The 13,311-nt window shown below is 42.2% G+C and overlaps 1 protein-coding gene across 1 annotated transcript; it reads right to left on the reverse strand.

The window, feature by feature from the left end:
* Positions 1 to 374: 374 nt before the first annotated feature.
* On the reverse strand, positions 375 to 5,006 carry RSRP1 (arginine and serine rich protein 1). Its single transcript, XM_030325566.1, has 5 exons — positions 4,867 to 5,006; positions 4,112 to 4,693; positions 2,900 to 3,051; positions 1,573 to 1,656; positions 375 to 822 (listed from the first exon to the last, which is right to left on the reverse strand). The coding sequence occupies exons 2-5, from the start codon at positions 4,620 to 4,622 to the stop codon at positions 706 to 708; spliced, it is 864 nt and encodes a 287-aa protein (XP_030181426.1). The 5' UTR covers positions 4,623 to 4,693; positions 4,867 to 5,006; the 3' UTR covers positions 375 to 705.
* Between the last annotated feature and the right edge of the window lie 8,305 nt (positions 5,007 to 13,311).

Below are 13,311 nucleotides of genomic sequence, written 5' to 3' on the forward strand. Positions count from 1 at the left end.
CTCAGATTTTAGAGCTCAATGAGGCATTTCCACTTCTCCCTCTCCTGCTGAGTTTCCTGCCCTAAAGACTGCATTTTAACTTGTCCAGCACAACACTGTGCCAAAATTCCATAAATATTAGGCCTAACTTCTCAAATTTTAATGAAGACCCATATCAACTGGTAGTATTAAGATTCAGGTTCAAATTCAGGTCTAGGGTGGAGACAGATTCAACATTTCTCACAAACACCAGGTAAGGGTCAGTGAACCCTATGCTGTCAGTCCATGGATTTGGATTTGGGATTACCAAGGCTTTAAACAAAAGACACGTTACGCTTCTTTAAATAAACACTCATTATGTCATATATACATACAAAACAAAGTGACACAAATAATTAAAAAAACAAAAAATTTATTAACAAATATAAACAGTTCAATTACTGTTTCTCTTATAAATTTCACTTTTACATTACATTGGTATTATACAAAACATTTACAAGTATTATGTACAAAATTCCCACCTGTATGAATCCTCTGGTCCATGTGTGTTATCTCTTATCTACAAGAGAAATCTCAAATGTTAATATTTAAATATTAAGGATTTACATATTACTGTATCACTGTAATTGCAACAACCATAAATGACTCTCAGAGATGGAATAATGCTTGGAAAAAAACTTGCAACAAAGTGCATTTCAGCCAACCTTATAAATCAGTTTTCTTTTCTTAGACAGGTACCCACAGTCCATATGGACTTTTTTTCTCATTTATTTTGGGAGATCCTGTAGAGGTCTCTTCAGTAGCTTTAGCTGATTTCTGAAGCATTGGCTTTGCTACAGAATTCTGGAAGAAAACAAATTCTTAAGTCAGTTATACAAACACATACATTGTATTCAAAAGACTTGCATTTTACAAAACACACTAAATAATTTCATTAAAAATTAAAACGCAAAGCAAAGACCCCATATTCATCACTCAATTCAAACTGTAAAGCCAAGAAAACTACTGGGGAAAACCAGACGTTGATACAAAGTATATTACAAAATACTGTTAAAGTAGTTCTTAGTTTTTTTTAAGCTCTTAGCTGATTTTTAAAATATTCTCATTACAGGGTTTTCTGAGATTTACTTTTTAAATTGTTCAACAAGTGTAAGAGGAGTATTTGAAAAGTAAATACTGATATCAAAAACGTGAATACTGGGGCACCTGGGTGGCTCAGTTGGTTAAGCATCCAACTCTTAATTTCAGCTCAGGTCGTGATCTCAGTGTGTGGGACTGAGCCCTGCATTGGGCTCTGCATTGACAATGCAAAGGGCCTGCGTGGGATTCTCTCTCTCCCTCTCTGCCCCTCCCTGCCTGCACATAAGCACACACGCTCTCAAAAAAAATGTGAATATCAGATACAGAAGCAGCCGTTATATTAGCCATTTGTAATGGTACAAAAAATTATGAAAAGTTCTATCGAAAGTGGCTTAGTAGATCCCAAATTATTACCATGTGGACAAAAACAATGAGCCTTCCAACAAAAATAAAAGCCCATATAATTATATTCTAAATCCAATTTTTGAGGGGTCAATGCTTAGATATACTTACATTAGAGCTAAAAGCTATGCTCTTTTGCTGGCAATACTTTTCATTGGGATTTTTAGTTCCATCTTCTGTTAGCTTTTCCGACAGCTTGACATGTAAGAGAAAGTGTTATTTTTAAAAAACCATACCCTTGGTTTATGATACCACATAAAATGCAGCCCAACTGTATATAAATTTAATTATAGAGACATAAATGGAGCTGGATCTAATCATACAGTTAACAGTAGAAACGACATAGTACTCCAGCTTTCTCCATAACAAAATCAATTAATAATCAGTTTAAGATACTCTTCCCCATAAAGCAGGATTATATTTCCCCTAGTGCAAATTCAAGTTAATTCTGCAAGTAAAGTCATACCAGAAAATACCTAGTTTCAAAGAACTAAGGCATTTGCCGTTGGTTACCTAATCATTTGAAAAAGCAACTCACCTAAGATCTTGTTCACTACTAAACACTTAAGCAAACCCACATCTGGGTCTGAATGATAGGTTCACCTAGAGAACATCTTTCCTGTGTTAAATGATTCTATCAAACTCCTAACTACCTTAAACCTCAAAGGCTATGAGTTTTCTACTTTGGATTTCATATCATTAAGACCACAGTGCAATTTGCCAATGCACATCCTGCACATTTCTGGAGAATTATAATAAACTTATCTGCAAGTGAAGCAGGCCTCTTCTTCTGTAATCTCTCAAAACATCTGGAATATATTGCATATATTATGAAAGGGACAGATGCCCCACCATGACAAAGTGTTTACTTTTAAAAAATTGTCTTCAGTATCTTATCAAAACAGTTACCTGTCCCAAATTCTAGCATGCATAATGGATCTACCAACAAAAAACTAAACTTTCAGTCTGTGAACATAAACTTCAAATTAGTTAAACCTCTGATGCTTTTGCCCATGTATCAATTACCAACAGATTTTCTTCATCAATGTCTGGAGACCACATTCATGATTTCTATAAGACAGAAATAAAGCAGATAAACTATACTGTATGTTGAATATAGAATTTGCGGGAACACAGCGCTGCAAATGAAAGAAAGCTACAGATAAAATACTCTGCAAAAGCTGGATAGAAAAATTTGATAGCTGCATAAAAACTGCCAAAAATACCACCTACAACTATGAAAGTAATTACTGCTGTGTCACATGAAAATAAAGTTCACTAATCTCCCATTTTCATGGGGGAGAAACCCTCTCTAGAGCTGCTATTATGCTAACAAATTGTATTTAGGCTTTGTGAAGTAAAAAGTAAAAATGGCTCATTAGATCTTTCTAGCAGCAGCTTTCTGAAGATCTTGTTTGGCTAAGCCTAGAGTACTTACCTCAGACTTTGCACCATTGTTTGGTACAGCTGTTCTGCGGTTTGTTTCTTTAGGTGCAAGGACAGTTCTGAGACTGGCCGGTAAGTCAAAGTTGACTGTTCCTAAAGCTTTTGCTGCATTGGCTTTTGCTATTTCTAACAGCTCCATTCGATCTACAAAAACAAAACAAGACACTCATTAATCTGTAGTACGTTTCCCTGAAGAACTCCGAATCGCAAAATAAAGTTGTGTTTTATTTAGATGAATAGAAAGAGGTTTCAATCTTTTATTTTAGAGCATAAAACACAGCTCTGAGCACTAAATTCTCTACCTCATTTTTTGCTGAAAAAAGCAAAAAAGCCCTAAATAATCTCGACAACTACTAAAGGCCTTTATTTCATGGTTGTTTTTGCTTTCTCTTCAACTGTGTATCCTGAACAAGTTCCTTTGTACATTTTACAGATACCACAATTGTGACAGCTAATGAGTCAATACAGATACATTGCTTAAATCCATTTTCAGACTCCTATCTATAAGTTTTTGTTTCTGTGTCTTTTTCTGTGATCCTATCTAACAGCAAAACAAATCATTTGTTTTAAAATACTGGGACAAAATCCGGTTTTGTTTAAAAAAAAAAAAAAAAAAAGTTTTGAACTCTTCTTCCCGCTCAGTAGGTAACAAAAGCTTAAAACGGATAAACTACTGAGTCACCCTTAACATTTAAAAGGCCTCACTAAGGGCCAGCCCCTAGGAAAAAGGATTTCCTCCACCCCGACCCACTGGACACCACAGCTGACTTCTAATCTCAAGGAGCAAAGAGCGTTCACTTCAAAACGGGGAGCCTGGGGCGGGCTAGGTGGCTCAGGTCCAGATCAGGATCTCGCTGGATCCTGAGTTCGAGCCCCGCGGCGGGCTCTGTGCCGACAGCTCGGAGCCTGGAGCCTGCTTCGGATTCTGTGTGTCTGTCTCTCTCTCTCGACCCCTCCACCGCTCACGCTCGGTCCCTCTCAAAAATAAACACTAAAAATTAAAAATAAAATAAAACTGGGTGCCAAATAGAGCGGTTTTAACCACCAACCTGCTAAGCTCACTCTTTCCTCCCAAAGCAACTAGGATTACAGCCACCGAAAGCAATAAAAGTATCCAAAGTACACAGCCACCGCGGCTCCGGGCGCGAGCGGTCGCCAGCCACGTAGACGCGTGCGAAGGCCAAGTTCCCGGCAGATAACTCACCTTTCTCGCTCAGGCGAAAAGGGGTGGGGCTCCGCGACCTGGACCTGGACCTGGACCTGGACCAGCCCCTCCGACTGCGGCGATCCTCCGGGTACAAGGTGCGGCCGAAGCCGTAGTAGCGCCGCCCCCGCGCCAGCGCGTAGGCCCGTCGGTAATACGAGCGTCCCCGCGAGCGGGACCGGCTGCGGGAGCGGGGCCGCGACGGCGAGCGGTGGGACCTGCCGGGCGCTCCGTAGCGCCTGTCCCGGTAGCGGCGGCCGCGAGAGCGCGACCGGCTGCGCGAGTAGGAGCGCGAGTAGCGCCTGTACTTCCTCTGGTGGCGCCTCCGGGACCGGGACCTGCTCCTCCGCCGGGGCCGGGGCCGACTCCGCGACGACGCCCGGCTCGAGACGCTGGAGCGGGACTGAGAGCTTCGGGAAGAAGATCGGCTCCTGGACGCCGAAGACAGGCGGCTGGACTGCCCCGACCGGGACGTCGAGGGGGACTCGTCCTGCTGCGAGCCGGGCCACATGGCGTTCACGTAGTGGGACGTGACGACCCAAGACTACAAGTTTCCCCGCCCGGAAACTCGGCTCCTGGAAACTAGGGAGGGGGACGGAAGTGAATCGCGCGGGCGGCCGGGCCGCAAAGCAAAAAACTCCGATTCCAGGCGGTGGCGACCCCAAAGTCTGGCTTGCCCGCCCCACCAGCGGCCCCCACTCTGCGCCCCCGCGCCCCAGGCATCTGAGACCGACCCCCGCCACCAGGAAACTTACCACCACAGGAAGTCGACGCCTCACCGAAGACGAAAAGAAAGGACCAGCGGAAGCCTTCCTTTCCAAGCTGAACACGAAAAGAGGTTTTTCCAAAGCACGCTCGAAAGCCGGACCCAAGACCGCCACCTCCGACCTCCGGACGCGAACTGAGGTGGGTGTCGGCAGACGCAACAGAAGTACCAGAAGCCTACGCGCTGAGCATGCGCAAAGACATTGGCGCGGTGGGTGTGGCTCCCCTCTGGCCCAACCGCCGCCCTTCCTCCTCTCTTCCCGCGCCCCGCCCACTAGCGCAAAGTCTTACACGCGCATGCGTTACCGTGGCCCGGGAGGCGGAACTGCTGCATCCGGGTACTCGGGAGCCTATGCTGCGCGGTGAGGAGCCTTATGTTCTCTTCATTGAAAGCAGTAAGGTGAGGGATCTTCTCGCGGCGGGGCAACTGGCTCGGGCCTCACGCCGGGCCGGTGCAGGCAGGGTCAGGGTCATTGCCTCCCCCCCCTGGGAAGTTGTAGACCCGGGATGAACCTTCCTGGACCCTTCGCGACTCCTTCCTGACGTGTGTCCAGAGGCTGGAGAGGGCGACCGCGTGGGGTTCCGCCAGGCTTCGGGACAGCGCCCTTCAGCGGACGTCGCGTCATCTCTGTCAATGCAGTATTAACTTAGAAAAGGTTGCTCGCGCCCACGTTTTCCCTACTAGAGTTTAAGAAAGATGGAGACAGACCATGGGAAACACCCACAGTTGACCTAAAACCCGAGAAGTCAGAATGACGTCCGAGAAGTCAGTTCCGAGGCTTGGTGTTGGGGATTAAACAACTGTGACATTTATTTCCAGGATTTGTAAATAGGATACATCCAAACATACTTACGGTTAATAAAGCATGACAATTGCCTTAAAATAACTTTTCATTGAATAAACTAATCACATCTGTAAATAGTCATTCTATGAGCTTCTTTGCAAGTCAAAAGAGTGGCAGTTTTACAAAAGTTACTTTCTTTGGTGGGAGATACAAATTCACTTTTCCCTTGTTCATCTTCACCCCACGTTCCCAAACAGGCAAAGAAATGGAGGGAATAAAAACCTTATTACAGAATCTGCACCCACCCACGCGATCTGCCTTGGCACTGTCCACAGTAGCATAAACATCTCCAAGGCAGCATCACGATGGAAATTATTCTTAAGGAAATGTTTAGAAACATTTTTTTTTAATGGCATCACAAGTAAACTGAGAAGACACAGTGCCCATCTGCCAGGAACTTTTGCTGAAAGTTGTCATGAAGCTGTGTGAGTGGATGGAAAAACTAAATGAGTTTCAGATTTGACAAGCGTAAAAAGGATGTGTTCGGGGAAATAATGTGAAACCTTACATATAAGATGATGGCATCTTAAGCTTTTGGTTATTGAAAAGGACAGGGGTGTAGGAGTCTCTGTAAATGATTCAAAATATCAGTCAAATGTGTGCCCAAAATAAGGGGACCAGAAAAATCCTAGATGTTAACAGTAAGAATATTGGAAACGCAATGGAAAGCATTACCTTGCCCTTGAGCATAATATTGGTATATTTGTATCTAGAATATGTGTAGTCTACCTGAGTTAAAGTCTGCAAAGAATGTCAGTGTTTCTTTATTTTTCTAAGCAATATAGTCTTTTCTGATCATCTATCCCCTCACTTGATTCAAAATCCAGTTTTGGTTATCAGTAAGGCATCTTGCAGAGCCTTTGTAGGCTAATGCAGGCAGAAATGACATCTCTTGACAATAGCACATCTTGCCATCCAAGAATGTGACACTTTAATACATGTATTTAAAAATTTTTAGGTCCTTCACTGTGGTAGGCAGATGAATAGCCCCCAAAGATGTCCACACCCTGATTCCCAGAACTTGTGAATTGGTTACCTTACAAAAGGATTTTTGCAGATGTGATTAAAACTAAGGACCTGGTGATGACATTATCCTGAATTACATACAGGGCTGGGCGAAGTCAGCCCAATCCAATCACAGGAAAGATTCAAAGCCTGAGGATGCCACACCCTTTTGCTGCATCTGAAATGTTGAGGGCTATCTGCAAGGTCCTGAGAAGCCTCTAGGAGCTAAGGTCGGCTCCTAGCTGACTGTCACCAAGGTAACAGAGGTCTCAGTCCCACAACCTCATGGAATTGAATTCTGCCAACACCTGAATGAGCAGGGTGTTGGAGATTTTCCCCTGGTCTCCAAAAGGAACATAGCCCTACTGACATCTTGACTTTTGCCCGGTGAGACTTCTCACCTCCAGAACTGTAAGATAATAAACTTGGTTTAATCTAAGCCACTGAGCCTATGGTTATTTGTTACTGAAACAATAGAAAACTAATACTTCCACTGAAATTTTGTAGCTTTTTTCATCCACATCTTGCTCTTGTCTTGCTAGGTGTATTCTGAAATATTTTAATGGTATTTACAGATTGTGAATAGAATCCTTTTTTTACAGGTTCATTTTGTTTCATGTACATAACACCTAACCAAAATTTTACACCCAATATGAAAGATTTTTTTCACTTGATAGGTAAATTCAACTCATTTACGCTTATTGGAGTAGCTGCAATATGACCTTATCACTTCAGTAGTGTATCTTATTTATTTTATTTTGCTTTTTTTTCCCCTCACTTTTTCCCATTTTATTTTGCCAGCCTGATCAAATTTCTTCTTTTTTCCTCCCTCCCACTATTCATTTAGAGGTTCTGCAATGCTTTACCATGCCATTACTGGTTTCCTGGCTACCTTTTTTTTTTTTTTTAATCTCTACCAAACATTTAAACCTGTTCTTCCTCCCCTCCTGTCTCCTTCCACAAATATTTATAGAATGTTTATTGTATTAGATGCGGTTAGGTAGGTTAAGAAAAATTTAGTGGCTCTTTCTCCTACTAAAATTAAATTTTTTTCATTATTTAAAAAAAAAATTTTTTTAATGTGTATTTACTTTTGAGAGAGAGAGAGCACCAGCTGGGAGGGGCAGAGAGAGAAGGAGACACAGAATCTGAAGCAGGCTCCAGGCTCTCAGCTGTCAGCACAGACACGACACGGGGCTTGAAGTCACAACGTGAGATCATGACCTGAGCCACAGTTGGACGCTTGACCAAGTGAGCCACCCAGGTGCCCCTTTCATGAATTTTCATGACGGCTAATTTTGTAACAAATGAGAAAACCCAAAGATATACAAAATAAAAGCTAATAATCCATTCCTTGGAGATGTGGGATCCTCCAAAAGAGGTCCCCATTATTTTGCCCATAAATTAGAGGTAACCAATGTTAACAGTTAGCAAGCACCCTTGTGGATTTTTAGGAGTCTGGGCTGATTCTAAACAAATTTATTTAAAACTTGCTTTTATAACCAATAGTCTTTAAGATAAATCATATAGGTCTAATTTTTTTCTATTTATCAGCGTTATAATATTCCAGAGTCTGGAAATACCAGAAATTAATATTCTCTCCCCTATTGCTTATTCACGGACAGTCACGTGGTATCCAGTTTTTCCACCCCTGAAAACTATGCCTTGGAACCCATGTTGGATTCTGAAAACAGCGGTGGTAGCAGAGCTCCTCTGAATGCTCCTACTCCATGCTTTTAAGGTCAAGAGAGCTATGTTCAGGATACAGCCTGGAGCAGCTGATTGCAATGAAGACCCCAGCCCTATCTGAGGAGTCACTTCCGAGATACATGACATCGTAGCTCAGGTGTAAACTCAGCTCTCTCCGACCGAGAGGATCAGGGGAGCTTTCAACCAAGGAGGTTCATCTAAAGAGTGAGCTGCAAAGAGGAAAAAGTGCAGAGTGATTGTGACACAGAAGAAGACCTATCCATTGACCTTACGTCACAGACGAGTTGACATCAGACATCTCTGTTGCTAGAGCTGCTGTAGAATGGTTGCGAATAGTCACCAGTGCAGCATTCAAGGTAAGTAACATGAAGATCAATAAACTCCAGTCTGATGTGACATTCCTGTCTTCTAGTATGTCCCAAGGAACTCCTGCCATTGGTTCAGCCATCACCCATGTGGGCTCATGCCTCCACTGCCTACAATTACTGAGCCGTGCTATGGCTGAGCTGTTACTCCTACAGCTCCTCCTGATGACTATGTCTCAGGTTGGTAGCTCTGGCCTGGAAATATCACACTTATAATGCTGTTTAAGAGGCACCCCTCGATATATCCAGCTTATATCTGTTTCCTGCCACGAAGACTTACCACATGAGGATGTTATCTGTGACATCACCACGGAAGCTTCTGCCTCTGTCCCCATGGCAGCCGCCATAGAGAGGTGTTAGGGATTCTGTACTGTCATTTGGCTTTGAAGATGCCAGGAAAGCAAGTGAACAGCACACAGATCCAGATGTGTATCTGCCAATATCATTCCCAATAACCCACAAAGGTGCAATTACTGGTGGTGTTATTACAGTATAAGGACTGATGGGTGCCTCTGCCTAGCTAAGAATGTAACATTTGTGTCCATGCCTAATGGCCGCCAATATCACTCGTTTGAGAATTACTCCATTCCACACAGCAATATAACTCTTCAGTGCACACCTTGCTCACCAGGGTGCTGCTACTTAATCAGACAAGCTGTCTCAGCCATTCTGCCCTGAATGTCAGAGGAACCATAATTAACCATATGTGGATTATGTTACATGACCTTCACAAGGCATCTGATTTCAATAATGGCACATCATGGGAGGCAAATTAACTAGAGAATGTCAAGTGGTCCAGAATGGAAAGAGGCAAAGTACTACACAAGGCTACACTATCCATGCTGTAAAAGACTTCCTTTTCAAAGGTTACATATCACGCAGTCTACTGTATGCCTGCTCCCCCAAGTCCTTTCACAGCCTTTACGTGACCATGCTCGATTTTTGCGACCTTGGCTCAACAACCAATCCCAGCTACTGTCTCAGGAGACTCAGCACTTGTCTGGCCCTGTGTAAAGATGAACTATTCTGTCTTCAACCCAACAACAACTGACCTTTACTTCAAGGTACAGTGCAGTGAAGCCATGATGCTTTACCAGTGGAACAGGATCTTTTACAGCGCTTTGCCTTCCAGAGACAAAGGATGACACATATCAAGCAGTCTGGCCAATAAAACACATGTTCTTGGAGTAGTCACCCCAGCCATTGCCCCCGTTTTCAACAACCATTTCATCAAAGCACATTAATGGGTAAGTTTTTACTGGGAGACATCCATCAGGATCTTATAGTAAGGTCTCATGTGCTGGATCCATTGTATTATGCAATTGGACCTAAAGCCGATTTCTCTGGAATATTCCATGCATCTCATGATCAGTGCACCCACTTCAATAGTACTTTTTGGCACATTAGATTACCTTAATTTCCTTTCTTCTGTCCACAAGCCTGGCTTGGGAAATTGACCTCATGGACAGCTTGGCTGGGTAGGATTTTAAACCAAAGTCACATGCCACTTTAAGTACTGGCACTTTTACCGTTATATGATAAAATCCCAAAAGTGGAATTGCTGACCCTTCAATGTATAGAATTGCTGGGTCATTATATTGTATACCTGAAACGAATATCACACTGTATGTTAATTATACTCGAATAAACAAAAAGAATGAATTTTGGGGTTAAAGGGTCTATGTGATTTAATATATTGCCATATAATTTCCCAAGAAGTTGTCACAACGTAGGAGAGAAAGCCATTCTGACACCCCAGACCAAGTTCATTTTCCCCATTAGAGGTTATCCTATTTTCCTGTGCCTCGTTATTATTAGGATTTATCACAATTGTAATAATTAGTTTTAATTCATTTGTATCATTTTCCTGCTAGAACATAAATTACATAAGGACAGGCTTGTTTTTATTGAACTCCAGCATTCCAGACAGTGCACTGCATATAGTAGGCACTCAGTGTTTACTGAATACACAAATGAAACAGAATCTCAAGTCTTGAAGGATATGCAGAGGGAAAGAAAGGGACTATTCTAGAGAAGAACAAAGGTCTTAGCAAAATCTCAGAAATGGAAATGTCCATTTTATTATTTGGGGACAAAGTAAGTGACCTTGGCTAGAGCACAGAGTTTGTGGTGGGGAGTTTTGAGAAGATAAAACTGGAGAGTAAATAGGTAAATAGCTGTACTTAATTGGATTGGAAAGAAGAAATACTTGCAGGATTTGAGGAATAAAAATCAAAAGGCTTTTAGTTACATATGCTCTCCTTAAACAAATACTTAAAACAGTCAGCTATACTACAAAAAGCATAATCCCACATCTTATTATGCACTATAGAATACAACGATAAAATACTGTCTTTAATGAACACATTTAGCTTCCTTTCTACAACTTCCAGAATCCTCTGTCATGACAAATTAATTTACTAGAGGAATGTTAAACTCTTTATTTTTCCTTGACATTCTGAAAAGATCTTGATTAAAACTACATGAGGGGCACCTGCATGGCTCAGTAGGTTAGGTGTCCAACTCTTGATGTCGACTCAGGTCTTAATCTCGGGGTCATGAGTTCGAGCCCTGCATTGGGCTCCACGCTGGGTGTGGAGCCTACTTTAAACACACACACACACACACACACACACACACACACACACACACACACTACAGGAAACAACAGGGCATAGAGGACACTGACGATAGTAATTTCTATGGCATAGTGGTAATGAAAACCAGTAGGCTCAATAAAAAATGTGGGAAAAGAGGCGTCAAGATAGGTTTAGATAAATTAGACAACTCTTGAAATTGAAATGCAATGTACTTACCAGAACATTCATCCTTTTAAAGTATACAATCCAGTGGCTTTTAGTATATCTACAATGTTGTGCAATCATCACCACTAATTCAAGAACCTTTTTGTCACCCCCAAAAGAAATCCCCTACCCATTGGTAATTGTACCTCATCCCCCTCCTTCCCCAGTCCCCTGCAACCACTAATTTACTTTCTGTTTGTATGGATTTACCTATTATGGACATTTCATATAAAAGGAATCACGTGACATGTGGTCTTTTGTGTCTGGCTTCTTTCAGTTTAGTATGTTGTAGCATGTGTCCATACTCCATTCCCTATTATGGCTGACTAATATTCCATTGTAGGGATATACCACATTTTGTGGAGGGTTTTTATTATATTTTTTTCACATTTTGTTTATCCATTCATCAGTTGATGGACATTGGGTTGTTTCTACTTTGGGGCTATTATGAATAAAGCTGCTATGAGCATCCATGTACAAATTTTTGTATGAACATATGTCTACAGTTCTCTTGGGTAAATACCTAGGAGTGGAATTGCTGAGTCACTTGAGAATGCTATGTTTACCTTTTTGTGGGATTGTCAGACTGTTTTCTACAATGGCTGCTCCATTTTACATTCCCACCAGTATTGTATGAGGGTTCCAATTTCTCTACATCCTTGCCAACACCTTATATTTTCTCTCTTTTTAATTACAGGGGGTATGAATTTAGAGGAAATTTACTGTAAAGAGAAAAAAAGAATTGGGGTGGTGGCTAGGGAAGGTGGTTGAATCAAGCTTTTGTTTGTTTGTTCATTTGTTTTAAGAGGGGCCATATTATAGTGTATTCATATACTGATGGAAATAATCTAGTAGAAAGGAGAAAATGGATGATGTGGGAGAGAGACTGGACAGTTGTGGGGACCACATCATTGAGAAGGAGTGAGGATAGGTCTGGTGAACAAGTGGAGGATCTGGCCTTACATGGGAACACAGACAGTTTATCCAACATAAAAGGTAGTGCTATGGTCTGAATGTTTGTGCCCTCTCCATTCATGTGTTGAAATCTACCCCCCAAAGTGATTTAATTAGGAGGTGGGGACTTTGGGAGGCTATTAGGTCATGAGAGTAGAGCCCTCATGATTGGGATTAATGCCATTCTAACAGAGACCCCAGAGAGATCCCTCACCCCTCCACCAAGTGAGGACACAGTGAGAAGTCAGCAGTCTATAACCCATAGGTCTTCACCAGAACCTGACCATATGGGCACCTGATCTTGGACTTCCAGCCCTCAGAACAATGGGAAGAAAATTTTTGTTATTGTAAGCCACCCAGTCTGTATGACCTAGGACAGGTGGGAAGGCAGAGCATGACTACAGCTGGAGGTAGGATAGCTCGGTGGTGAACACTTGTGGAAATCCCCTTGAGAATTTACCCCCGTAGCTGAGATTGAAGAGAGGCAGGAGATACTAGGGTCTGAAGAGAAAGGAGAAGGACCAGCAGTCATCTAGGGTGACACTGACTAGACATAATAGGACAGTGAGGCATCATTCAAACCCACTTGAATTTGTGATCATGAGTTTAAAATGAGACCAGTCAGTATTTTCCCCAGCATCTGATCTTCTCTTACCATATTAGAAGTTTTCAGTATTTAAATGAATGAATAGAGTTAATATTGAGTTTATATTACAGGCACAAAATACACTTTTTAATTTGCTACTTCTCTG

This window comes from Lynx canadensis, chromosome C1 (assembly GCF_007474595.2).
Source record: "Lynx canadensis isolate LIC74 chromosome C1, mLynCan4.pri.v2, whole genome shotgun sequence".
In the NCBI taxonomy this organism is placed as follows: domain Eukaryota; kingdom Metazoa; phylum Chordata; class Mammalia; order Carnivora; family Felidae; genus Lynx; species Lynx canadensis.